Source organism: Melanerpes formicivorus, unplaced genomic scaffold, assembly GCF_026170545.1.
Source record: "Melanerpes formicivorus ecotype bairdi unplaced genomic scaffold, bMelFor1.0.p_v2 SCAF_5, whole genome shotgun sequence".
In the NCBI taxonomy this organism is placed as follows: Eukaryota; Metazoa; Chordata; class Aves; order Piciformes; family Picidae; genus Melanerpes; species Melanerpes formicivorus.
In genome coordinates, this window is record NW_027142357.1 from 4858737 (window position 1) to 4884041 (window position 25305).

General features: G+C 44.4%; 1 protein-coding gene across 3 annotated transcripts in view; it reads right to left on the reverse strand.

Annotated features, from left to right (window-relative positions):
* Positions 1–294: 294 nt before the first annotated feature.
* AOX1 (aldehyde oxidase 1) overlaps positions 295–25305 on the reverse strand; it is a 60266-nt gene continuing 35255 nt past the window's right edge. The window contains exons 28-37 of one of the 3 annotated variants that reach the window (XR_010987324.1): positions 25093–25221; positions 23850–23924; positions 20988–21040; positions 18190–18304; positions 17563–17628; positions 16785–16973; positions 16217–16384; positions 8259–8738; positions 2534–2841; positions 295–973 (exon numbers count right to left, since the gene is read on the reverse strand). Coding sequence is in view for 1 of the 3 variants with exons in the window: in XM_068137929.1 (XP_067994030.1) it covers positions 14705–14764; positions 16217–16384; positions 16785–16973; positions 17563–17628; positions 18190–18304; positions 20988–21040; positions 23850–23924; positions 25093–25221 (855 nt within the window). In the remaining 2 variants the exon portion in view is untranslated. Of the gene's footprint in view, positions 974–2533; positions 2842–8258; positions 8739–10101; positions 13128–13160; positions 14765–16216; positions 16385–16784; positions 16974–17562; positions 17629–18189; positions 18305–20987; positions 21041–23849; positions 23925–25092; positions 25222–25305 lie in introns of those variants that run through there. The other 2 variants (XR_010987325.1, XM_068137929.1) reach the window with 2 other exon arrangements.

Sequence of the window (25305 nt, forward strand, 5' to 3'; positions counted from 1 at the left end):
CAGAAGCTGAAATCCTGAAGGGGACAGACATGTTTTATAGCTAGAGGTAACTGCTCAAGTGAAGGGTTTGTTGGATGTGGCTGGCTGATTAGTTGATGCAAGGACAGCAGAGAGAGCATTGTAATTTTTGCAGTCTGATCTAGGACAGATTAAGACTCTGAGTATCTGATGTGCAGTGCTGGAAGTCCAAGCATAAATAAAGGCAAGATAAAGAAAAGTTCAGTCTCGTTACTCTCCCTGTGGTAAAGTGATGTAATGCTTGTGGCTGTGAAGGCTTCTCTGCCTAGTTCAGCATTAACACTGGTGTGGAAACAGCCTTTACTGCAAAAGTGGTTATCAGTCTGAAAGAAACAACGGTTAGACAAAAAAACAGACAAAAACAATGGTTAGACCACATTTTGCTTTGGGCTCAAAGTACATGGTTTTGCTACGATTTGGGTACAAAACACTTGTTTTAACTGGCTGCTTTAATGTTGCTTTTAAATGTCCATGCATGTGTCCTTGAAAGGTGGGAGCAAGCAACAGATGTGTTTCCCAAACCATGACAAAAAGCTACTCCTTCACTGTGATCTGAGTTTGGCCTTTTAATCATAAAAACATAGAATTATTTTGGTTGGAAAAGACCTCCAAGATCCTCAGTTCCAATCACTGACTCAACACTACCATGGACATTTAACCATGTCACAAAGTGTCATGTTCACACATTTCTTGAACCCCTCCAGGGACAGCGACACCACCTGAGCAGCTTGTACCAATGCCTGACACATATTGTAATTACAGATGCTTATGAAGATCTTGGTATCAATTTGCAATGCAGAATCAGAATACTTCAAAGGAATTATTCCACTGTCTGAAAAAGACAGCACATACTCACAGAATTGTAGAATGCTTTAGGTTGGAAGGGACCTTTCAAGGTCATCTAGTCCAACAGGAAGCAGGGCTATCTTCAACTCAGAGCCCCATCCAACCTGACCTGAAATACCATAGTATCAGTCAGGGTTGGAAGGGATCAGAAGGATCATCTAGTTCCAACCCCCTTGCCATGGGCAGGGACACCCCACACTAGAGCAGGCTGGCCAGAGCCTCATCCAGCCTGGGCTTAAACACCTCCAGGGACGGGGCTTCAACCACCTCCCTGGACAACCCAGTCCAGGGCTTCACCACTCTCATGGGGAAGAACTTCCTCCTCACATCCAGCCTGAATCTCCCCACCTCCAGCTTCATTCCATTCCCCCTAGTCCTATCACTACCTGATACCCTGAGAAGTCCCACCCCAGCCTTCTTGTAGGTCCCCTTCAGATACTGGAAGGCCACAATTAGGTCACCTCGGAGCCTTCTCTTCTCCAGACTGAACAGCTCTTTCAGTCTGTCCTCATAGGGGAGGTGCTCCAGCCCTCTGATCATCCTCATGGCCCTAATATTTCCAGGGCTGGCAGGTCTACCACCTCTCTAGGCAGCCTGGGCCAGTGTTTCACCATCCTCAGCATAAACAATTGCATTCTTGTATCTAGTCTGAATCTCCCTCATTTAGTTTCAAACCATCACCCCTTGTACTGTCACAACAGGCCCTGCTAAAACATCTGTCTCCATTTTTCTTACAGTCCTCCTTAGAGTACTGAAAGGCTGCAATAAGTTTTCCTTGCAACATGCTCTTCTCCAGTCTGAACAACCCCATCTCTCAGCATTTCAAACCTCTAAATCCTGTACTAGAATTCCTGCTCAGTAAGGATTGGAGGATTTGTAAAACTGTTCACCGTCTTGAAAACCTCACAGTAGGAAGCACAAGGAGCATATTGCTACAGCAAATACTAAAGTAAGGAAAATAAACATTTAAAGTCTGGTGTCATCCTGTAGGAGCTTGCAAGTAGGAAATGGGAGAGTTTAAGTATACCTGGATATTTGGGCCGTGAAATTAGCGTGTTGCAGAATAATGTCATGAGCCAACAGTGTGCACATGGAGGCCAGTGACATCCTGCATCAAAAGCAGCATGGCCAGCAGATCAAGAGAGATGATTCTGCCTCTCCACTCTGCTGAGACTCTACTTGGAGCACTGTGCCCAGTACTGAAGCCCTCAACACAGGAAGGACACGGACCAGAAGGCTCTTCTGGAGCAGGTCCAGAAGAGGGTCATAAAGATGATCAGGGGGCTGAAGCACCTCTCCTGTGAAGACAGGCTGAGAGAGTTGGGGGTTGTTCAGCCTGGAGAAGAGGCGGCTTCAGGGAGACCTGAAGGGTGCTTGCAAGAAGGCTGCAGAGGGACTGTTCCCAAAGGCCTGCAGTGATAGGACGAGGGCCAATGGATTTGAAATTAGAGAAGAGCAGGTTTAGGTTGGATGTTAGGAACAAGTTCTGTACCATGAGGGTGGTGGAACACTGCACAGATTACTCACAGAGGGGCACCACACATGCCTCCTTGCCGGCTCTGTGCATGCAGCAGGCAGTGTGCACACATTGGCACCAGGCCTCAGGCTGGCCCAGCTCCAGGCCAAGAATCCCTTCTCCCATCCTTCGTGAACATGGCATAGAACTCACAGCAGCTCAGCAACGCAGGGAATGCACCACCAGCAGTCCCCAGCTCCTTTTCAAAGCAGGCCCAGCAAATACAGAGCCAGGATGTATTGTCAGGTCCTCCAAGCCTGGCTCCTCCAGCCCATTTTCTATGCAGAGTCTGGCAATGGATGTAAAGATGGAAGGCAGGAGAAGAAATGTGGGGAGGAAGCGCAGTCCTGGCATGCTTTGAAAGCCGGCTCCCTTGCTCCAGATGTTCCAAATCACATGTGGAGAAGTGTTTGTGGTCAGATGATGCTTGAAACTGATTGTTGATGGTCTCCTGAGACAGCCTGTGACAAATTGAATAATAAAAATGCTAAAAATAGCAGAGTTATTCCCTGAAAAAGCAAAGTTCCCACAATCCAATGGGCTGGGAAACTTGAACTTTCTTTGGCCACAACGTGCACTTTTGTCATGCATGTGCTCTTCAACTTTCAACCATGGGTCTCTGGGCTTTTTTTTCTTATGACCCTTTCTCCTTCCAGCTCTAAGCAACCATGGTCCCACCCTCTCCAGCCCCAGCAGCAGCTCGGCTGGCCACTGGCCACCAATGTGAAAACCAAAATCCCCTCACTTCCGGAACCTCAGACTTTGGTCCCTGGTGTCACTGGTTGGTGTGAGTTTGCAGAACCTTTTCCATGGGGAATGTGAGCTCACAGGAGAACATCCTTAACAGTCATCTACCGACCACTGATTTCATTCCAATGTTGCCTGCTCACATTCAGCTGCAGTCACAACCTTCCTTCCTCAGTGAATGGGCACCCAGCGGGCAACCATGGTCTTCAACCACAGTGCTCAGTGAGGTCAGGTCCCTTTTGAGAACTTCATAGTTTATTGAGTGGAAGTGGGTTTTTTGGTGGTGAGAGATGATGTGCTGCAGTCTGCTTGTGCTGCAATAACGAATTGCAGATCTGGTGGCAGAGATGATGGGTAATGACAAGCTATGGAAATGTCTGGCGTGTTCAGAGTGAGGTCATGTGTCCTTCACTAGCCAGGAGCAAATTATAGAAATCCAAGATTATGATTCTTTTTTTCCTTCCAAAGAAAGCTACACTACAAGTATGAGGCTCCACTACAAGAAGATGGGACAAGATTCTTTTCAGCGGAGCCTGGTGATAGGACAGGGACAATGGGCACAAATTGGAACACAGCAAGTTCCACCTCAACATGAGGAAAATCTGCTGTGAGGATGCTGGAGCCGGCTGCCAGAGAGGTTGTGGAGTGTCCTTCTCTGGATAGGTTCCAAACCCACCTGGACATTGAAATCCTGGGCAACCTGCTGTGAGAAATCTGCTTTAACGGGGGGGTTGGACTGGATGATCTCCAGGGTCCTTTGGGATCCTCCCCAATCATGCTGGCATTCTGTGATTTTTGTGTCCTCCCTGACTGGAGTTTTGCTAGCTAAGCATCTGAGGAGCAGCTGTTCTGTGCCCACGTGAAAATGAGGCACGCAGCAAATTCAGGGGTAGAGTAAAACCGAAGGTATGGAGCAGGGTGGGATGAAGAGCACAAATGCTTTAGGAGATCTGTAGAGGCTGCAGTTTCATCATGAAATTAAGTTTGTGCTGAGCTGTTGGTCTGAAGTCTAGATCCCACATGACGTTTTGAAAATAGCATTTGGAAGAGATTTAATCTGCTGACAGACTACTCTGTCCCAAAACCACCAGCACAGTTGTCTCTATGAGTATCTTCCTGCCAGCCGCTGCCTGAAATAGCCTTAACAAAAGAAAGAAAAGTGATGCTGCTGCTTCTGCCATGAAGACAAAAGGAATGGCTACAGTCACCACCCTGAATTCCCTCCAGGCAATGTCCTGGATGGTTTTCTACCATGAGTGATGTCTCTCACTTGCGTCTTCGTAATTAACCATGCTGCTGAGTCAAAATGTTGCACAAGCAGCTCAAGATGTACATGAGCAACAGTCCTGCTTACCTAGGAGAGGACACAGACAGAGACTGGGAGCTCTGCCTCCCCTTGTATTGCCTGCTTCCTTGAGCATGTAACTCCTCATCCTCCCTTCTTGGATGTGGGAGGTCTGTCCTTGCCTGGGCCTGGGCTGCCAGTCTTCATGATCAATGCTTCCTTCAGCAGCAGCTGCTGCCTTCTCCTTTGGCACAGTGGTTTAAAACCTTGTTGTTTGTGAGCACTTGCAATTTCTCCCCCTGTTTATGGGAAGATACGCATCTATTTGATGTTTTCTCATAGGTCCAACTCTCCCATGGGTCCTTCCTGCAGCAGTTCCCTGGATCCATCACTGGTAAGTGCACCTAGCTCTCACTACTTGAAGAGAATTGGCTGTAGAGTGCACCAAAGGCAAAATTGCTTTCCTACAGATTTATTCATCAATCACAGTTTGCCCTGGATGACAAGGGAGAATCATAGAATGGTAGGAGTTGGAAGGGTAATCACTGAGTCCAACCTCCCTGCCAGAGCAGGATCATCTAGAGCAGGTTGCACAGGAACACATCCAGACTGGTCTTGGAAGTCTCCAGAGGAGACTTTGCAATCTCTCTGGGCACCCTCTTCCAGGGTTCCAGAACCCTCACAGCAAAGAAACTTTTCCTCATGTCCTCACAGATGTTCCATCAGGCAGGTCTGGGGTTCTGCCATGGAGCCAGTGTGGCCAAGGCAAGCTGGAGACGTGCAACATGCAGCAGCACTGTCCTTTATTTTGCCTGCTCCCTAATACACGTGATGAACATGGGGGACTCCTGAGGTCTCAGCATGGGCTAAGCCTGCCTCTTCCTCAGACTTGTTTCCTCCCCAGGAAGGTAGGAATGCTTTATAACCCTCCTGGAGGTGATGAAAGTGCCCCTTCCCTGACTCCTGGCAGAGGAGGTCTGCTCTCAAGCTATGAATCACACTGCATTTATGGAAGAGCCCTTAAACTTGGGATGAGCACCCATGGGAGGCATAAACAGGCATAAAAACCCTACATTATCAATATCACAGTTGGCTTCCCCACTCTGCAACGTGACTCCGTCCTCCACAGGCTGTTTGTAACCTGCTGCAAATGAAGGGTCCTGGCTTATACCAGCACTAATAAAGAATTTTAAATAGGGGAGGCTGGTATTTGTGCAGGATACACTACAAATATATTTAATCCTTATTCTTCAAGTGCAAGAAGGTTCAGCTCTGTGACATGCCACTGTCTAGCTCCTTGTGGCTTACTACACACTCTGAGGACAGTACCCCATCCATAGCCCACTCATGGGTTGTTGTCATGCCCCACAGGTTCACAGGAAAGTCCTCCAGATGTTTAGACCCATGTCTTGAAATCAGTTTGAGAGTCTCTCAAAAGGATACTTAGCAAAACAGAGTGGTTTGTATTTTCTCAAGACAGTTTCATAGAGTCAATAGGGTTGGAAAAGACCTCAGAGATCATCAAGTCCAACCTGTCACCCAACAGCTTATGACTAACTAAATCATGGCTTCAAGTACCATGTCCAATCCCTTTTTGAACACCTCCAGGGACGGTAACTCCACCACCTCCCTGGGCAGCACATTCCAGCTGAGAAGTGTTGGTAATTTTAAAGATGTTTTCCAGACCTTCAGTGCAGCTTTCCTCTTGATGCTTCTTTGTCCCAACTGAGCATCATCTTGCCTGAAATAGTCTGAAAAGGTCCTTACTTCAGGCAAGTGAAAGGAAGGCAAATAACTCACTGCACATTGCCATTAGAGCTCCCTTTCCATCTGTGCAAAATCTGCTTTCAAGAGAGATGTACTTGGATGACCTCATTGGGAGGGCAAAGCTTTCAACAAGCAATGTAGCAAACAAATACACCTCACCCTGTTTCAACACATTGACCTTTCCACAACTGCAATCCTGACTGCTAGCAGCCTTTCATCCAGTTGCCTCCTGTCCTCCTCTCTCTTTTCATACCCCACACCTCTCCAAGTTATGGCTCTCCACACTTCTGTGTGCATCTGAACCACAGAATCCCAGCATGGTATAGTTGGAAGGGACCTCTGGGGATCTTACAGTCCAACCCTGCCATGCTAAAGTAGGGTGACCCAGAGCACGCTGCGCAGGATCACAAGATCCAGGCAAGTTTGTAATCTCTCCAGAGAAGGAGACTCCACAAACTCTCTGGGCAGTCTGCTCTAGGGTTCCAACACCATCAACATCACAGCAAAAAAATTTCTCCTTAAATTCAAGTAAAAACTCCTGTGTCCCTTGTGCACACTGTCCCTTGTGCTATCACTGGACACCACTGAAAAGAGCCCAGCCCCATACTCATGACCTTCTTCAGTTTAAGATCTCCTCTTTTCATAGTCCATCACTGCAGCTGTCTACACTTGTCTCTTCCAACAGAGAGAAAGGGGGCAAACATTTTCCTGTTTTGAGCCATTTGATTATATTAAGCATAACATATAAAGAAGAAAAATAAAATGGCAAGGGCTAGGAAGATGCTGAGAAGACTGAGGATGAAAGGCTGAGAGACCTGGGGCTGTTCAGCCTGGAGGAGACTGAGAGGGGATCTTCTCAGTGCTGATCAGTAGCTAATTGGAAGGTGCCAAGACACACCATTTTCATTGAAATCTTTCTTATAAACACAGCTGGAGCACTTACTGCACCTGACTGAACTCTAACTTTAACTTGGATGTTGGCATTCGCAGCATGAAGACTGGTTAAGATGTTGGGGTTCCACCACAAGTACAAGGTTGTGCTTGACAGGTGGAGGCAAAAGGGAATTGGCAAAAATGAGAGGTGAGCTTTGCACCAGCTGCTATGTCCTGCAGGCAGAGCAAACCACCAACCTCACCCAGAAGACACCAAGGAACTAGACAATATCCTCAACAAACCAGACAACATCCTCATTAATTACAAGCAAAATACCCAAACCACATATTAATTTCTGAAATATAATGACAACCCTTGGCTCTCATTTGCATGTTCATCAGCTTCTTAATGGGAGGCCTGTGATGGAAGCCCTAAACCAGGCATGCACATACACACCCACTCATTCTAGTAACATATTCTTCTTTTTCTACTTGATATATTTCTATACAAGAAGGACCTTCGAGTCCTGGTGGACAATAAGTTATCCATGGGACAGCAATGTGCCCTTGTGGCCAAGAAAGCCAATGGTAGCCTGGGGTGCATTAAGAAGGCTATGGCCAGCAGATCAATGGAAGTTCTCCTCCCACTCTGCTCTGCCCTGGTGAGGCTGAACCTGTTGTGTTGTGTCCAATTCTGGGCTCCCCAGTGCAAGAGGAACAGGGATATACTACAGAGTGTCCAGTGGAGGCTATGAGGATAATTAAGGGACTGGAACATCTGTCTGATGAGGAAAGGCTGAGAGACCTGTGGTTTAGTCTGGAGAAGACTGAGAGGAGATCTTATTAATGTTTATGAATATCTGAAGGGTGGCTGTCAAGAAGGTGGTCCTGGTCTAATTTCAGTAGTGTCCTGTGATAGAACAAGAGGCAACGGATACAAAATGGAACACAGCAGGTCCCCGCTGTGGTCAGGCAGCCACTCCTAGTGTAGGCAGACACACTAGCTCAGTATGGTCATTGTGTCTTGAAACCCAAGCCACAGCAGGCCCATGTGTCCTTTGTGGAGGGATCTGACTACCTTCTGAGAGCACATGGTCTTGCCAGTGCTTGAAGTTCAATCTGCTCCACATATAAGCACCCTAGGTCTCAAAATGATCCATAAACCACAGAAATGCTATTCCATTCGTGCTATTCTATTGTACTAACCTGTTACTGGTCTCTGGGGATCCCTGGAGAGGGCTTCCTCATTTAGATGTCCCATTTCAGCCATCTGTTCTTGGATACTTGCTCCACACCAGGGCAGGAGGTCAGACTGGATCAGAGCAGTTGAGTGACAAGGACTTGGTAAGGCCTCTGGGTACAGCACCTCTTTCTTCTTCTGCTGGGACATGCTGTGGTTGTGGTATCATCAGAGTGCTTGCAGATGGTCATCGTCATAAAGAGCATCACTCCCAGGTTCCACATGTTGTACTTGCACATTGGCACCTCTGGGGAAGCATAGGCTGATGACCCACAGAAAATGGTGCTCAGGTCCAGGTAGCTGTTTTCCTCCTTGCTAAAATCAAGGTTACTATGTGTGGTTCAGCACCCATCTGTGGTGAGCACATTCTCATGCTTGAGATCCTGGTGCACCAAGCTGTGGTTGTACAGGTAGCATGTGGCCACCATGGCCATTTCCAGAAGTTCCTGTTCAGAAGCTGCTGTTACTTAAAAACATCCTTCCTGCTTAGCCATCAGCAGGCCAGAAGCAGAAAGACATTTTGCTGGATACACACAATTTGCTGGCACTTCTGTTCAGCCTCTTGAGTCATAACCACAGTGACTTCAGCAGAAGTCTGAGCTGGACTTTTCACAGAAGCCTGGGAACTTGCTAAACAGAACTGAATCAAAAGTGGGCATTTTTACCTGGGAACAGGCTCTCCAGGGAACTGGTTGAATCATCACCCCTGGAGGTACTGAAAAGATGTGTAGATGTGGTGCTGAGGGACATGGTTTAGCAGTGGACTTGGTAGTATTGGGTTAATGTTTGGACTTGATGACCTGAAAGGTCTTTTCCAGCCTATGATTCCATGCTTAGACCGGGTGTCCCTTCCCCACTTACTACCAGAGCACTTCTGGAAGATGCTGTTCTCACACACTTTGACAGATAGAAAGATGTGTGTGGAGGTATCTACAGGGGCTTGGCTGATGTTCAGTGTATCTTCTAAAAGAGAAACAAGTGTTCATCTTGCAAACGTTCCCAAAGAGGTAAAATCCTAATTTATGGAAAACCTGTTTGAAGCTCCCTATAACAACACAACCAGGAGAGGTGCTGGTGACACCACAGTGGAAAAAAAAAAACCCAAGAAGCATCTCTGAACCATATTGCAATAGTAAAAGTATAGTGTTATGGAGTCTTTCATCACTGCTAACTCTCCAGCTGTACAAGGCAGCTTGTTGCTTTGGGAAGTTTTTTCCAGCAAGCTTGGCTGAAGTGGCCAGTTTCAGACTCAGGAAGTCCTCCTCTGACCCCAGAAAGCCTTATGCAGTTAGATGCTGCAGGAGCAAGGGCTGAAGGGCTTGAGCAATGCCATGGAGACAGAAGAAAGCCCTGGTTGTTGAGACACCAAAGAGAAACATGAGGGTGGCACGCCTTGAGTGCCAGAATCATCTCTATGTGAGGAACATAAAATGGGCTTGTAAGCTTGTAGCAACAGGCCATACCACCACCTCTTCGAGCAGCTTGTGAGTGCCTCAGTAGGAGCCACAGGAGATGAAGGACAGAAAAGGGTAATGGGCTGGCCTGCAAACATGGTTTTGCAGATGGCATTTCCAGGCTGCTCCTACCAAGAAACTCAAAACTGAAGGCATTAAACTAGAGTGAAGTGTGAGATAAAAGGGGCAAAGCAGGCTTTGGCAAGCTGGCTGCTTGAGGAGCAGGGGGACTGTCCTGACAGCTCTGCCATTGAGAAGTTTTCCATATAAAGAAGAAGGAAGGACAGTGACAAGTATGTCTCCATCCTAATGGAAAGTCATGCCTGGCTTGCCAAAGCTACAGCATCCCAGCTGTGTAGGGAAGCAAGCTTTCCTTTAGCAGGGCTGGAATGGTGGGTGAGCTGGGGGAGGCATGCTGGGAAAACCAGGAGCAAATGGGTCACTCACCTCAGGAGCTCACCACACCCTTCTCATGGATGGAGGTGTTCATCTCCCTGTGTCTTCACTCAGATGGCTCCTTCCCACCACCTCTCTTTAGAAGTCTGGGAAGCTTTTACTTCCTTGGCCCTTGCTGCAGACACTTGGCTTAGCCTTCCAAGTGGCTGATTCCTCTGCTTACAAAGGAGATCCTCCAAATGTCCTCAGGAGCCAAAGGGAATGGCTGTGTAGTGCTGACAGGCTGCCAGGCCAAGAGAAGTGTCTAAGATTCCTCTTCCTGCCCCTCCTTGAGGCCAGGGAGAGCGCCCAGCAAGCCTGCTGAGATACCTTCACAGCACTGGGCAGCTAGTTAGAAAGGTGTGGGTAGGAACTGGTGCTCCACATATGAGATCAGGGAACAGCTCTCTGCTCTCCTTGATGCTCAAGCATCAGCAAAGCTCTTTTCATAGCTAGAGGGTGAAATGCCTACCACAATTGCTGTTACCTACAGAGTTGCTCACTACATTTGTGTTCCTGCTCTCTCTGTCTCTAGGCACAGTAAGCCCATGTTTTATCATGACTGCCTGTTGGACGGGAGGAAGGAGGGCTTCAGGTGAGGCTTTAATCAAGGCAGGGGTTTCAAAATCCACAGCAAGTGCCTCTTGGGTAGTACAAATGAAGCTGGAATTGAGTGGTGACAAGGGTCAAGACAAAAGGTGGCAAATAAGAAGTTTTCCTTACCACATCAAGTTATGTCCCTTCAAACCAATCACAATTAAATGAGCAAAGTGAGTAAGTGCTTTGTGGTTAACTACCCCAAATGAATGACATGTCCATTTCTCCCTTAGGCTGATCTACTGGCCTGCCTGTCAGGCACCTCATCTCAGCATTGTGTAGTCAGGACATTGAGTTGTCTGGCACCTCTTGTAGTTAATTTGTGGCTAGTTAAGGACTGCAGAGTTTGACCTGTAATTAGTGTACAACAACCCATAGTACACAGAGCTGGAAATCTCAAGGGAAAGCATTAAGGTTATAGAGCAGATGGTTAAATGCCTTTAAATGGTATGGACATTGGCAGAGGCTGACTTCACGAGTTGTTCTAGAGTCACAGATTCACAAATTGAATTGGGTTGGAAGTGATCCTCAAGGGTCATATGCTAATGCACCTCTTGAAGGTGCTCAACTAATCACTGAGGTTGCTTCTCCCACGGGTCTGGTTAGTCCTGGATGAGCCAGTATTATATGACAGTTAAAGGAGACGACAGGCTAGACATGCAAACCAGAAACCTTCATAGCTGTCAAGACTGATGAGAAAGTTTAGGCTGAGCTTTGGAAGATAGCACAGACAAATTCTAAGAAGCAGAATGAGCCCATCTTCAACCAGATAGTTGGTGTGGGTATGCAGGCATCAGAGGGAAGGAAGAAGTCAGGCACTTCAGAACCAAGGCTGGAAACAGCTAACAAGATCTAGAGGTCTCTTTGCTGAACAGATTCCATCTGTTTAATCCATCCAACATCTAACTGGACAGGCTTTTATTGGATTTAAGGAAACTGCCTGAGAAACTAGCCCTCAGAGGAAAACCACTAAAGCAAGCTGAGGCTTATGACACGCAGAGACAAAAGGATGATGGGCAATGAGTACAGAGCAGCACAAGACCTTTCATAATATTCTTTGTTTTGCTTTTTAGAAAACTGACCATTCTGCTGCTTTCCTGCTTGTGTGTTTCCCTAAAAGGGAAATCAATCCCTTGAAAGCAAAAATCAGGCAGTTTGTTTGATTTACGAGTCACTGCATAGCTTGGAGAGCAGGGAGGCTGGGCTGGAGGGGTGGGCAGCCCGCACTCTGCAGTGGGTGCCCACAGGCCGCGCAGTGTATATCTGCGCCCTCTTGCGGACAAGTGTTCCGTGGCTATAGACCGCTATGCTTCCTGCACTGCTGTTCCTCCTAGGAGCTCACGGGGACAGCTAAATCATGGATTTTCCCCTGAACACTGCTCTTTCTAAGGGAGAGTTCAGATTTCAGCACTTGGGGTTTCATTCTACTACTATTTCAATCCTTTCCCTGCTCTCTTTCAAAATAAAAGAATTGAGAAGTGTGAGAAGCTCTGGAGTGAACATGGTAACCTGCCCTCAGAAATGAAACATTCTCTTAATGAAAGGCTTTCAAATGACTCAGCCCCAGCAAGAAACAATTTAACAACAGATTTAATTAGCTGGTATTTGTATTCCTTCCCAGTGTGCCTGATACCTGGTGCATCTGCTTGTAGCCCTGTCTCAATGTCCTGGTGTCTCCTGCAAAGGGAGCATTAAATAAGAATGTGGGTAAGTATGGCAAATCCCTGCTGGCTGCCAGAACAGCCTGGAGAGGAGGGGAAGGTGACCAGCCTCTCCCATCCTCTAGGCTTTTGCAGTACTATGTATAGCACGCTTTGCTCTACTCTGGCAAGACCTCACCTGGAGTGCTGCATCCAGCTCTGGAACCCCCAACACAAGAGAGACAGATTTGCTGAAGCACATCCAGAGGAGGACCATGAAGATGATCAGGGGGTTGGAGCACCTCTGCTATGAAGATAGGATGAAAGAATTGGGGCTGTTCAGCCTGGAGAAAAAAAGGCTCAGGGAAGACCTTAGAGCTGCATTTCAGTATCTGAAGGAGACATTCAGGAAGGCTGGAGAGGGACTGTTGAGAAGGGCTTTTGGTGATAGGATGAGGAGCAATGGTTTGAAACTGGATCAGGGCAGATTGAGGTTGGATATCACGAGGAAGTTACTTACAATGAGAGTGGTGAAATACTTGAACAGGCTACCCAGGGATGTGGTTGAGGCCCTGTCCTTGGAGACATTCAAGAGCACTCCATGCGGCCCTGGACAGCCTGATCTAGTTGGATGTGACCCTGCTGACTGCAGGAGGGTTGGACAAGGTAATCTTTGAGGGTCCCTTCCAACCTGATGCAGTCTGTGAACCTGTGAAATGACAAAAGCCTGCAAGGTGCCATGTCAAACAAATCAGAGCCATTTATTTTCATTACAAATGACAGTCTTCACATCTTCAGAGCAATATGACCTAGGAGTAACTGTAAGAGCAATCAGCATGCTCAGCCAGGAATAATTGATGCAGAGGTTCAATGAAACCACATACTGAGTGTACAAACTACCTGCTTCCCTAATTCTTATCAAAGAGCCTGCTGTGCTTTTTCAGGTGCTACTTCGGGAAACTTCTGTAGACTCATGAGAAAAGTGAAGTGTTTGTGTTGTGAATTCTGATGCTGAAATCTTAATATTGTGACTGGTGCATTCCTAATATATTAACTTTTATATATTCTATTTAATTTCTTGGTCTCATCTTAGGATGGAAATCATGGAATCATTAAGGTTTGAAAAGATCTCCAAGATCATCAAGTCCAACTATCAATCCAGCACTGCCAAGGCCACCACTGGACCATGTCATGCTTTTTGAGCATATTTCAAATCTACTAATAGCAGAATTTCTGCTGCCATTTAATTCAGCACTGCTTTATATATTATATATTTTTATTATGTTTTTTATTATATATGTTTTTAATTTATATATTTTAATTTATATATTTTAATTATATTTATATATGTTTTCTTCAGCTGCTGCTGCTTGGGTTTGGTCTAATCCTACTGCATTCTAAGCAGCATCAGATGACTGATCTTTGCAGATCATCTTTTGATCTCATTGCACTTTTTCTATCTTCTTTAGCACAGCAGAGGCCAAGAGTGGCAGAAAGCTCTTGGCTGTACTTTCATGGCTCAGTATAGTTGTGAGCACAGGACTGGGTACTGCTTTTTAGAGAGTTCATCCAGTCTCCTACTCAAAGCACTGAACTCCATGTAATTTTTCCCATTTTGTGAGGAAAAAAAATAAAGCTTCTGGTGTAAATTACAAGTGAGTAACTCATCCAACTTTGGGGTAAAAATCTCCTACATATGTAGGTCAGTCATTTCTATTTGCCTGGCATAGCCTAAGAAAAGTTGTTTCATGCATGTTTTTAACACAAAGATGTCTCTGCTAAAAGAATCCAAAGCAGCTTTGCTACAGATCAGAGCATCCCTTCTGATCAAAAAAGGAACTCAATCCAAGAAAAAGGTTCTTTTTTTCAGTGGACAAAGATCTCTGCACTCACACTCCACTGGAAGACTCAAGTCTAAATAAGAAGTTATCTGAAGCCATTAAAATAAAGTAAATTTAGCATATAAGGTTAGGAGTAACAAGTGGCAGTAAGTTATCTAACATACCTGTATACTTCCTCCTAACTTTCTTCTGCAGCATTTAAGCTGAGCTGTTCAGCAGATCTTTCTTGTTCAATATATATGCTTCAAATGCAGTAATTGAAGCAAAGTACTGTAATGAATATACTGGATGGAGAATGAAGATGAGGAAGGAGATGTAATGTGCATATTGTTGGTAGCTGATTCTATTCTGAAAATTAGAAAATATATTTAACTGTGTATTGATCAGTGTGACTTGCAGCAGTAAATCAGTTTTCCTTTCCATTCCATTCAGGCTTTGTGAGCTCTCATTTGCCATTCACACACATGGCCAAAGCTGCACAGGAAGCAGACTCAATGTTTGTCACCTAAGAGAACAAACAAGAAATGAAAAGAGAGACTTGTATTATATGACTGGCAAGCTCCCAAAATATCAGGTCCCTCCAAGTCACTCAGCAAGGTATTCCACAGGTGATACCTACAGAAGATGGCTGGAAGGAAGGTCAAATAGGAATGGAGAGACATGGTCTCTGCACTGAATGACCTCACCTCCTGCAAGCTCCTGCAATAAGACTAAGTCCACAAACCACTAAGCCCCAGATCAGGGGGCCAATGATGTCCCACCACAACCACTGAAATACTATGGGAGTAATCTGTGAATAAGAGCTCAACCATTTCCATGGCAGAACTTGAGAAGGTACAGAGGCAGTATGGATTTATATGCTGACAAGGATCTTGCATCACAGATGTTGTAGGCTAAATAAAAACTTACACAGAAAAAGAACTGTAAGAGTGGTGGGAACACAACTGCAGTGAACAGGTGCTGAAAACACAGAATAGAAAAGATCAGCACCATAAGAAGTATCTTGCTTCATTTGTGTTTCTTCTGTATCTTTTTGTTATCTCTGAGTTAATTCTTTTTCTTTCAGTAATAATGGGCATAGCAAGGAGGATCAGAATGAGGTGACAGTGCCAGAGTGCAAGTCACTGGGGGAATGCACCTGGAAGGAGACTTAATATGCTTGGAGGCTGATCCATTGCATAAACAGAGGAGCTGTTTATTCCTCTGCAGGATTGGACATACAAAAGAAAGAAGGGGTGCCAGGGAAATTCCAGTACAATGCCTGAATGGTGTTTGTTGGAATAGCTTGTGTGAGTGAGACCTGTTACCAGACATTTCAATCACAAGGAGCCAGATGATACTGCTGTACACAAAGCATAACCAGTTGGAGACACTATTAGGCACTACACCACTCTAGGGTGCACTTAGACTCATAGAATCAACAAAGTTGGAAAAGACCTCAAAGATCATCAAGTCCAACCTGTCACCACAGACGTCATGACTAGACCATGGCACCAAGTGCCACATCCAATCTCCTCTTGAATACCTCCAGGGACGGTGACTCCACCACCTCCCTAGGCAGCACATTCCAATGGCTAACAACTCTGTGAAGAACTTTCTTCTCACCTCGAGCCTAAACTTCCACTGGTGCAGCTTGAGACTGTGTCCTCTTGTTCTGGTGATGGTTGCTAGAGAGAAGAGACCAACCCCCTCCTGGCTACAACCTCCCTTCAGGTAGTTGTAGACAGCAATAAGGTCTCCCCTGAGTCTCCTCTTCTCCAGGCTAAACAACCCCAGCTCCTTCAGCCTCTCCTCGTAGGGCTTGTGCTCAAGGCCTCTCCCCAGCCTCGTTGCCCTTCTCTGGACATGTTCAAGTGTCTCAGTGTTCTTCTTAAATTGAGGGACCCAGAACTGGACACAGTACTCAAGGTACACTTCTACCCAGAGATACTTAACAGACCCTTCTCCTTTTCATTACCATCTCTGTAAAGTCATCTGCGCAGCTTGCCCGTATCTGTTCAGCAGTCAGAGGGCTGTTCAGTGCAAAGGGCTTTTTCAGTCCTCTCTCATTTCTCACACTAGTTATTGCATCTCTCAAAGCGAAGAACACAGAGCATCCCAAGAAAAGTCCTGCCTCACCTATCCCCTGAAAAAGAAGAAATGCACAAGTCAAACAGGTGTAGTTTGGAGCAGATAAGAGGTGTACATGCTATATCTTTGGTATTTTTATTCCAGCCCTTCAGTTTATCACCATGTTTTAAAAGTACAGCTCTAAACTCAGCTTGCAGCTTCGGTGTGTGGTCTGTTAACAAAACCCTAAGCAACCTGGCCTTGAACACCTCCAGGGAGGGGGCATTTACAACCTCCCTGGGCAATATCATGCATTACGTCTTTTGATATCAGCTTTCCTGACCTTGCAAATGACACAGTTTTATGGACACATCTCTGAAATGCTAAAAAAGATGAATACAAAACTTATATATGTTTTACATCAGTTCCATTTCCCTATTTGTCCTGGGGTCTTGAGAATTAGGCCCTTTGCTTACCTTGGATGCATAAATGGCATGTGGATTTTGGGACGGTGACAGCAGAGAAACACTAAATTGCTCTGGAATATCACAAACAGCAGGGATCTTATACTGATTTGGACCCCAAGTACAGAGGACTCCTTCTGGAGAGTACTTTAATTCCTCCATTGTGTACAGTCCAATGCCTTGAACAAAGGCACCTTCAATCTTTAAATAAGACAAGAAACAGCATTTACATTCTCATGTTTTGTAAAATGGGTAAAACTTAGATAAGAATCTACTTGTATCACTAGCTGCTACAAGAACACTTTTTTGCCTAATTTGGGCTACAATGATGGGAAAAGCTTTCACACTCATAGAATAGAATAGAATAGACCAGACCAGACCAGACCAGACCAGGTTGGAAGAGACCTTCAGGATCTTCCATCATACCAGGCAGACGTGCACACTTTCATGGTGATCTTGTGAGAATTAATAAGACCTGTGCACCAGCTGCAATGAACAAACGTATTCCTTGCTAGCAAGTGGGCAAGGCAAGTCAAACAACAGAAGAATCTGGAGACTGTAGATCATGAACAGGATTTAAGTCCAGCAGATAGTGGGCATACAGACTGAAATCATGGGTAAAATTCAAGCTTCATTGACACCTACAAAGCTGTGACACTGACTGAAATGAGGAAAGTCTACAAGTAAAGTACCTTCTAATATGATTTATGACTTAGAACATTATCTAGTAAGAAAATAATGTTTTCTGAATTAATGAGACAGTCCTTCACTTCAGATTCTTGGCACATACCTGCCCTATATCCACAGCTGGATTGATGCTGCATCCAATGTCCATAACAATGTCTGTTCTGAGGTTCTGACAATAAAATTCAAATGTATATTACTGAATGAGATGCACAGAGTAAAGTCATTAGAACATAGTGAGGGTTAGAGTTGGTATTCAGTAAACTAATACATGCTGATGCAGAGGCCCCTTCATTTACACAAAGCAATTTCCAATACCCCATTACAAGTAAAATGGGCTCATCTCAGCTTCAATGTAAGTTTAGCCAGAGACAGGCCTGCCAGCTTTTTCCCACTGCACAAGGAAATCTCCACATAAGTACAGACAGAGGGTAGCAGTCTATGACATTTAGCTGTCGAGATGGTCAAAAGCCTGGAAATAGACTATTTAGCTCTGCTGTAGTTTGTTTGCTGGCAAACAGCAAAGGAATGAACAAAGAACTTGCCATTAATACAGCTGTGTCAAAAGCTAGTTAGCACTGAACAGCTTTCATTCTGTTCTATGTGGAATGTGTATTCACACTGTTGATTTACCCTCACATCAAGACAGGTGACATACTACTGCAGAATCCAAATGCCTGCTGGATTACCCAGTGATATTATTTACAAAATTTCCATGACACTCAGTTATTACCTTGTGATCTCCTGTTAAACAGTCAATTTCAACCTCTGAACAAGCAGCTCCATAAATAAAATATGTGAATGGGTGTCCTTCCCCTTTCTCCCAATCCATGCTTTCATTGTAACCTCTGACAGAAGAAATAAAGTCCATAAGAAGCACATCATAACAAAGCATATGAGCACATGGAAGTCTGAAACTACTCTAAGTGAAATTTTAATACCAGATGAGAACACCAGTGGTTAAATTCCATTACATTCTGTCCATCGTTAGTAGTTTAGGTTTGATGAATCGGGGATTTATATAATATTTAGTAGACAAGCTGTTTCAGTTGAAGAGAGTCTATAAGCAGTATAATCCCATAAATATACTAATAAAGACAAGGTAATCAAGTACAGGATACAACTTCAAGGTTTCTGAGGGAATAGCTATGAAGACAGGATGAGGGAGCTGGGGTTGTCCAGCCTGGAAAAGAAGAGGCTCCAGGGAGACCTAATGGGAGCCTTCCAGTACCTGAAGGGGGCCTACAAGAAGGATGGAGGGAGACTGTTTACAGAGGTCTGTGGTGATAGGACAAGGAGCAACAGCTTCAAACTGGAGAAGAGCAGATTTAGACCAGATGTTAGGAACAGGTTCTTTACTGTGACAGTGGTGGAACACTGGAACAGGTTGCCCAGGGAGGTAATTGAAGCCCCATCCCTGGAGATATTCAAAGTGAGGCTCAACAGAGCTCTGGGCAGCCTGGTCTAGTTGAGGATGCCCCTGCTGATTGTGGGGGGTTGGATTAGATGACCTTTGGAGGTCCCTTCCAGCCTGGACCATTCTATGGTTCTATGAAAACTGATCAGGACCTCTGAAAGTAATTTTCAACAGCTAAATGAAAGAGTTAAAATTATAGAAACTGCCTATAGAATGAGCAAAATGGTTAAAACAGAATTATTGAAATAAATGTGCCATTACTTAGAAGGGAGTGGGACTGAGGAGGTTATAGTAGTCAGGATTGATGGGGGTAAATTTAAAGGACACAGGAAGCCAGTGAAATGTACTATCTCCCAACCCTGCGAGCGATGCGATCAAGGCATGTTTTCTGACCATAGGAGAGAATTGTCTCTGTTGATCACATTTACAATTATACTCCATGAAATAATTATAATATAATTCAGAGGACTGAACAAGGGACACACAAACCCCACATATTCATCTCTCTCATCCCATTTATGTCAGCTGGCTTTGAGATTCTTGGATGTGGAGAATATAACTGAATTTAAAACTGTATCAATGTAGGCTTGGAGGCTCAGGGATCTGCAGACAGGTTTGGACATCATTAAATGTGAACAGTGAAGTATGACTGCTCAATGCTTCGGAGATGGGCTACCTCAGCACGAAACAGATTTGAACAGCCTTAAGAGCAGGAAGGGACATTTTGTTTGGGCTTTTCTTGGTGTTTTAAAAAAGTAGGGGTTTGCAAAGTGCCTCTTTAACTTACTCCAGACTGCTTGAATACCTGAAAAATTGCTATTGCTAAGGTGGGAGAGAGAGAGAAGACATAAGGTACAGCAGACTAATAGAGAAGCTCTGATTTGAATCCCACTAGACTTACAGCAGAAGACATTTTCCTATTTTGGTCCTTTATAAATTCTGTGAAAGAATTTAGAGGAAAAAGGACCACAAGACTGCATTGAGAGAAAGCAGTGAGAATTGTGTTTAAGATTACTGTCGTCTACAAGAGCAAGCTGTTGTGAATAAATCCATTCCTAAGAGTATGAGTATAGGTGGTAGGAATTTTCTGAGGCTCCAGAAGCAAGGAGGTCAAAGCAATGACTCTAAAACTATAGTTAATGAGCGACCCCACTTCTCATGTGAGTACGAAGTTCCCCCTAGTTTAGGATTAAAAAAAGACAAAAAAAAAAAAAAAAGACGATGAGCTTTCTCTTAAACTCAACCAAACACTTGAAATTCACCTTCCTCTAAAGAGAAAGAATCTTAAAGTTCAGATCTAGAATTATACGGACCTAATTTTACCCAAGTGCACTTGGTTGCTAATTACGAGTGTGTGCTGGACGTTCTAATGTTGCCACTCCTTCTTCTTGTCATGCAACTTTACTGTGATCATGTTTATGGGTGTAAGTGTAAATGCTCTGCAGCTCAACAGTAATTGCAGCAATACAGGCTCCAGTAAATAAACCATATCCCGTTTTGCACATCTACTGTTAAGGGCAGCAGTCACTTTCTTGACATTTCCTGGTTTGCTAATCATAGAATGCTTTAGGTTGGAAGTGACCTCCAAAAGTCATCTAGTCCAACTCCCCTGCAGTCAGCAGGGTTATCCTTCACTAGATAGGTTGAGTCTTGTCAAGCATGACCTTGAATATGTCCAGGAATGGGGCTTCAACTACCTCAATGGACTACCTGTTCCAGTGTTCCCGACATCCAATCTAAACCTGCCATTCCCTAATTTCTAACCATTGCCCCTCATCCTATCACTGCAGGCCTTTGGGAACAGTCCCTCTGCAGCCTTCTTGTAGGCCTCTTTCAGGTACAGGAAGGCCTCTGTTAGGTCTGCCCTGAGACCTAATAGCCAAATGAATGAGTGAAGATGGAATGAAATATTATTTTGATACTTTCTGGAGATTCCACATAGGGCTAGGCATAGATTAGCACTTAAGCTTTATCAAAGAATTCCACAAAATGTAAGATGGGCCATTAGAAAAAACTATGGGGTAGGGGTAGGATGTTCTATTCATGGCATTTGTTATTTTCAGAAATCAGTCCTGGTCTAATCTAAGAGTTTCTGAGGACCAGAAATACATTACCTAAAGTAGCCAGTAGCTGAAAGACTCACACTCTGTTCAAAAGCTTCTTTAATCTGCAAAACATAGCAATTGTCTGTGGTAAACCAAGGAAAGAATCAGGAAGAAACACAGCATACATCTATTCCCTTAATTTACATATAGGCACTTATTTACATTTATTTACATACATTTACTGTAACAAATTGTAAAGAAAGACAGACTAGCAAGCTGCATGTGGTGCCTGATACTGCAGAAACAAACTCCCTTTGGATGAGCCATCTGAATTGGTTTGGCAATCAAATAAGGAATAAACCTGTCAACACAGTGTTTTTGCAGAATCTTTATCGGAGAACCATGGAATCCTTTCATGGAGATGATCTTTCAGACCATTGAGTCAAACCATTATCTACCTCTAGCAAGGCTGGTGCTAAACCAGGTCCCTCAGTACCACATCTCTGCCTCTTTGAAACATCTCCAAGAATGGAGATTCAACCACCTCCCTGGGGAGCTTGTTCCAGTGTTTGAGAATACTTTCCGGGAAGAAGTTTCTTCTGATATCCAACCTAAACCTCCTTGGTGCAACTTGCTATTCCAAAAAAAATTATATCTGAAATGCAACTTGAAAACACAAGCAACACTTTATTCATTTTACCCAAAGACGCTGGGGAAGAAACATTCTTATGTTTTCTTTCCTGGGCCTCAAGTCTGTGCAATGAAAAATCAGTCAGGTCTTTAATTTAACCTTAGTTATTGATAAAAAGCATGTTCTTAGGACTGATAATGATGCAGTCAGAAAGGATCCCTCAATTTTCTGCTTAAGCTCAACAGAAATGGGTCCCTCTCTGTCAGTTGAACAGACCTGGTTAATAAATTTCTGACATGAAAGACCTGCATGACCTATTTGCAGAAAGCGGGTACAAGAGACATACTCTATGCAGTGTTCTTCTGCCAGTGGCAAAAATGACACTATGAGGTCCCAAATCTATTCCCTTTCAATGATTCCCACGTTAGATTTACTCATTTTACGTACCAAGAATCTTTTGGGTTGGGTTTTTACTTAATTTAAACACACTGACTATGCAAGGTGTTAAATCACTTCTCTGTACAGATTAACATTCTTTCTTAGGTCAGTCATTTCAGCTGATATTTTGGGTGTGTCTGAATTACCCAAATTAATTTAGCACTTATTAGATAAGTCTGCCCAGTTCTGGGCTCTCCAGCTCAAGAGGGACAGGGATTTACTAGAGAGTTTCCAACAGAGTCTACAAGGATGATGAAGGGACCAGAACACCTAATGAGGAAAGGCTGAGAGATGTGGGGCTGTTTAGTCTGGAGATAAGATTGAGAAGGGATCCTATTAATGTCTATAAATATCTGAGGGGTGGCTGTGAAGAGGCCAGTCTCTTTTCAATGGTGTCCTGTGATAGGACAGGGGGCAATGGATACAAAGTGGAACACAGGAATTTCTTTAGTGTGAGGGTGCTGGAGCCCTGGGGCAGACTGCCCAGAGAGGTTGTGGAGTCTCCTTCTCTGGAGACTTTCAAGACCAGTCAGATGTGCTCCTGTGTGACCTGCCCTAGATGACTCTGCATTGGCAGGGGCTGGATTTGATGATATCTGTAATTGCCTTACAAACCCTAACATTCTATGATGATGTGATTATCTTTGCATACATAGCTGTCAGTGAGTTCAAGCCTGCAGTGGGCAGTAGAGTCCTCCCTACTCTAGTCGTGAGGTCTGTGGTGACAGGTTGGACTCGAACTTTGAGGTCCCTTCCAACCTTAGGAATACTGAATACTGAAGTTATCAAGCTACCAGGTGTATTCCAACAATATTTGCTATTGCTAGGAATTACTACTGCCAAGAAGACATTTACATCTTCACAGTTATTATGTTATTTAATCATTTTAGAAGAAACATCTTAGTGTACTGGATCTCCACATGCATCAAAGCAGGGATTGTCCTTTTCATTAGGTCACAGATGACAAACAATACTGGACAGAAAGACATAAAAAACAGGTTTCCATTTAACCTCTCAATACATGGGATTAGATTTTTAGCCATATTCATAAAAATAGCTGATGCTATAAGATAAAATTTCTAGGTTAAGAAAATTAGGGTTTTACCACTACATTTCTATTCCACTTTCATGGGGGCATCAGACAGGGGTCATTTCTATAAACAGCTTTAGCATTACTTCTGTACTACTTGCCTATTAGAGAAATGAGAGTAAGGACCACAGAATCACAGAATGTCAGGAGTTGGAAGGGACCCAGAATGATCATCCAGTCCAACCCCTCTGCCAGAGCCAGACCACCTAGGACAGGTCACACAGGAACGCATCCAGGCAGGTTTGGAATGTCTCCAGAGAAGTAAACCCTCACAGTGAAAAAGCTTTTCCTTATATTTACATGGATTCCTGCTAACTTTTGTGCAGTTCTCTAACATACTGCATATGGGACAGAGAAAGAAGGAAGAAGTTGAGAAGGCTTTTCTTTATTGCTTTGGTAAGAATAAAGAGCCACCACCAGGAAAAACTTACACTGTACACCTATACTCTGACAATCTTTTGGCAACAGTTTTTCTGAGGGTAAGCTGGGGTGGGTGCTGTTATTGCACAAGCTGCTATTTTTTGTATGTTAAAAATTTCTGTGCCTCCAAATGTGATTTCACAGATAGCTTCCTACCCTTTTCAACTTGATATGCTATGGGGATTGTTTCCTACATATCTAAACCAAACACCTACAATCTTTCTGTGAAATAACTTGTTTCTATAGCTTTTATCTTCAGGATCCTAAGGCTGAGCAGACTGATAGACTACAATACATAAAGCACAGTTCCTGCAAGCACACCAACACATTCAGTAGGGTTCACATGTCTTACCCAATCATTCCAGGTCCCTTTTGGGTTCTTGTTGATGATTGGCTGCAGGCGTTTCAGAAGAGTTTGGCAAGCATCCTGGTGAGAAGTCAGAAGAATATAACACAAAACTAACACAGATATATTTGGTGCTATTCAAGATTTGTTCTAATTAGTACTTAATCAGTATTTGCTTTAGTGGCATTTTAGTTTGGAAAAGTGTAACAGGATATAACTTCATAGACACAAACTTTATAAAGTGTTAAGTTACAAGGGCTGGAATCTGCATGAATCATATTTAGACCAGGAAGAGAGCACAAGATTTGTATGGGACAACTTTGTCAGACAAAATAAGGATTTTGTGAAACATAAGCCTTCTGTGAAAATTACAGATTGGATTCTGAAAATTCATAAGCACCATTACTGAGAAACTGTTCAGCGAGTCATGTTTCTTGGCAATCTCGAGTTTGATTTCTGTGGGATCACTAATGCCTTAAGTTTAACAGGCAATAAATACCATGAGGGATGCTAAGCCCAAATACAGACTGGGGGAAGAGTGGCTCAAGAGCAGTCTCAAGGAGGACTTGGGGGCTGTCAGTTGCTGAAAAACTCAATATGAGCCAGCAATGGTTGCTGGCAGCTCAGAAGGCAGCTGTGTGCTGTGCTGCGTCAAAAGCAATGTGAGCACCAGGACAGGGAGAGGATTCTGCCACTCTGCTCTGCTGTACCCCATCTGGAGTACTGTATCCAGTTCTGGGGGACCCAACACAAGGACATTACACTGTTGGAGTGAGTCCAGAGGCTGTGAAGATGGTCACAGGACTGGAGCACCTCCCCTGTGGGGACAGGTTGGTAGAGTCAGGGCTGTTCAGCCTGGAGAAAAGAAGGCTCCAGGGAGACCTTAAAGCAGCCTTCCCAGTACCTGAAGGGAGCCTATGGTACAGATGGGGAGGGACTTTTTCCAAGGGCCTGTAGTGACAGGACAAGAGGTAATAGATTGAAGCTTGAGGAAAGGAGATTTAGACTGGAGATTAGGAAGAACCTCTTTACAGTGAGGGTGGGGAGACACTGGAACAGGTTGTCTGGGGAGGTTGTGGATGCCCCCTTGCTAGAGGTATTCAAGGCCAGGCTGGATGAAGCCTTGAGCAACCTGGTCTAGTGGAAGATGTCCCTGCCCATGGAGAGGGTTGGAAATATCTTTAGGGTCCCTTCCAACCCACACCACTCTATGATTCTATGTTTTGTTACACTAATTACTACTTTTTACCTTCACAGCCATGCCATTGACATCTGTTCCTGCAGAGCCTACTGAGGCACAGGCATTGGGAACAGTTGTTGTGCTCGTTTCACAGAAATGAATACATGACATGGGGATCTTCAATTCCCGGCTAGCAACCTGTTCCAGGAAGAACAAACAGCTTTCTCTATTTCTCTTCAACTGAAATCCCTCTTCTCAGTTTGTCAGTACAAAGAAACAGAA